The following is a 3,067-nucleotide window of genomic DNA, read 5'->3' on the forward strand; positions in this document are numbered from 1 at the left end:
AGGTGGGGGCGGAGGGGGAGGGGGAGGTGCAGCAGCTTTCATCTCCTCCTCTGTCATGGGCCTGCAGGCCGGGTTGTGGCGCGGGTCCACAGCACCGGGACGGCGCCCGTCGGCAGGTAGACGATCTGAGGCTTGCAGAGCTTGTCGGCGGGGTTACACAGGAAGATCACCTGGGCGTCGGCCATTAATTTACAAATTGTATTATTGTACAAAAGTGACTCACTGGACTTCTTATTAATTAAATGTATTATTATTCTAACCATAAAACCATTATGAATTCATAAGACTGAACAGACACATGGATATAGTTTAGAATAGATCAGGGGTTTTCAAAGTATGAGACTGTGAACCTCCCCACAGGCAAAGCTTCAATTCCTGGATGCCTATGGGATCATCATGATTGTGTTATTTGATCCCATAGACACTCAACAATTAAAGCCAAGATGGCCTCAGATTGGTGTTTGACATACTTCAGACAACACCAAATACATCAAGGTCTGTCTGAAGGCATTTATTTGTTTCTAACTCTGGGAAAGTGGGGAAAATCTGTCAAAATTCCCCCAAACGATTGTATCTCTCAACTATCTGTTTAACCAAATCAGACACATTGAGGATATTCTGTGATCTCCTTTTGATAACTAATGTAATATTGTTTCACTTCACTGAGCGTCCCCTGAAACTGCTTGGAGCCCCCCTGGGGAGGCCCACCTCCCACTTTGAAAACCCCTGGAATAGATCAACAGCAACTTACTAAGAACATTTCGGGTTCGGTCCCATAAATAAATGCAGCCAATGGGACAGGCCGGGCCAGGCTTGTTTTTTTGGGCCTGATCTAAGCTCTATATTGTACTAGCAAACACTGTAACAGGAAGTAAGCTTTCCATTTGACATTTTGAACTTAGCCCCTCCTCATGTTGCTGTAAATGCCATCCAATACTTAATGAATGAATGGGCAACTGACTAGTGTCACTGTGGTGTGCATCATGCACCGTTAGAGGGGTGAATAGAGAGAGGTGTTACAATGAAACTGGAAAATGTGTAGTTTTCACACACTCACTTTAATGATAAACCAAAAACAGGATATAAAGAAAAAGACTGAACTCTTGCTTAACTTTAACTACCCCCCCCCCCCAATAATAAAACAAACATTTTGTCTATGTCACATGAACATGAGCCATAACACCACACACTTTGCCATGAAGAAGAAAGGTAAAGAGACAAGTTACATCAGTAGTTACTGGTCTTCTCTCAGTGGAGAGCCCTATTGAAAGAACAAATTAAATGTGCTAGACAAGTCTGCAAAGTGTTTTGGTTGTTCTATAAAATAAAATTCAACATTTGAATGCTTAGTAGTTACCTGAAGAAAAAACAATGTGTGTAAATTGTCTTAACTGACAATGAATCCTGAGGAACATGAATGTTTAGTCTAATCTGTGTGATTGACCGGAGAGATGATCAGAGGGGCAGCGTTTTTACCATTACTAATATCACCAGGATAGAAGTATGGGTAGAGTTTCTCAGTGAAGCTGCAGCCAGTGAAGGAGTAGATCAGAGCAGGAACATCTATGTCATAAAAGGAGACCAGACCCTCCTCATAATCCACAAACACCCCGACCTTCTGAGGCTTCGTCTTCAGAGAGAGGAGGACAGCAGGAAAAGCAAGAGCTTTGTACTCATTTCCATTCCTCATGTATATAGTCCAGTAGCCATTCGCAGGTCTCAGTTTGATGTGTCCCTTCCTGTTGATCGACCCTCTGGCCACTCCTACATCCCAATCAGTCTTCCCTTCAACCTGAACCTCGTAGTAAAACTTCCCTGAAGAGAAGCTCTGCTTTGCTAAGACACAGCTACAATAAGAGAATCTCTCTGGGTTACGTGGGAGTTTCTTCATTACATCACCAGCATGTACTTGTTTCCCATCATGAGACAGGATGAGCCAGGCGTTTGCTGTATCAGGATCCAGAGTCACATCCACTGCAAACTGCTGGACCCTCTTCAGCTCAACATCAGCAAGCAGCTTCTCCATCTCTTTACTGAGTGACTCCTCCAGCTGAGCCACAGCTCTCCTCACAGCCCCCTCATATGATGAGTGGATATGGACCTCTATCCAGTCCTTGTTGTGTGGAGGAGTGTTCAGGGATGGGAAGCTTTGGATGAGGTGAATGTGGTCTTCAGTGTGTGAGAGCTGCTTCACCTCAGCGGTTCTCTTCATCAGCTCAGAGATCTCCTGTTCCAGCTCTTTGATCAAGCCTTCAGCCTGTTTCTCAGTTGTTTTCTGCTTCTCTTCGATCGTCTCAATGAGCTCAGCCTGGCCTCTCTCCACAGACTGCCTCAGAGCGGTGAAGACCCGCACACCGTCTGCTATCTCTCTGTCTGCATCTTCCTTACTGAGCTCCACTGAGTGTTTGATCTCCTGAATCTTCAGTCGTCTCTCCTGGATCTTCTGCTGAATTTCAGCCTCCGTCTTCCCCAGCTCAGCCTTCCTTCCTTCATATTCTTCTTTCAGAGGAACAAAGCGATGTGACTTGTGGTCTGACTCAGTGCAGAACTGACATACACACATCTGGTCAGTCTTGCAGAACAGCTCCAGCGGTCTGTCATGCTTCTTACACATCCTGCCTTCCAGGTTCTCCACAGGATCCATCAGCTTGTGTCGTTTCAGGCCGCTCACTCTCTGATGAGGCTCCAGGTGAGTCTCACAGTAGGAGGCCTGACACACCAGGCAGGAATTCATGGCCTTCCGTTTGGTTCCTGTGCAGATGTCACAGGGAACTTCTCCTGGTTTGGCACTTTGCTGGTCTGGGCAGCTGCTGGCTTTCATCTGAGCTGACTTTCGGAACTGAGCAGCCATCTCAGATATGAAAGTATTGACATGCAGCTCAGGTCTTCTGTCGAGAATCTTGTTACACATGGGACACTGGCACTGGACACTAACATCCCAGTGCTGTGTGATACAGTTCTTGCAGAAGTTGTGTCCACATGGTATGGCGACTGGATCAATGAACACATCCAGACAGATGGAGCACAGAAACTGCTCTTCAGACTGGAGACAGCTGGCAGCAGACAT

General features: G+C 46.1%; 1 protein-coding gene across 1 annotated transcript; it reads right to left on the reverse strand.

Moving 5' to 3' along the window:
* Positions 1-1,426: 1,426 nt before the first annotated feature.
* LOC310797345 (E3 ubiquitin-protein ligase TRIM21-like) lies at positions 1,427-3,067 on the reverse strand (the record flags this gene model as incomplete). The annotated part of the gene is made up of 1 exon (XM_083659716.1): positions 1,427-3,067. One exon carries the CDS (start codon positions 3,065-3,067, stop codon positions 1,427-1,429), a length of 1,641 nt encoding a protein of 546 aa, XP_083515842.1.

This window comes from Poromitra crassiceps (assembly GCF_964638095.1).
Source record: "Poromitra crassiceps genome assembly, chromosome: 23".
Lineage (NCBI taxonomy): Eukaryota > Metazoa > Chordata > Actinopteri > Beryciformes > Melamphaidae > Poromitra > Poromitra crassiceps.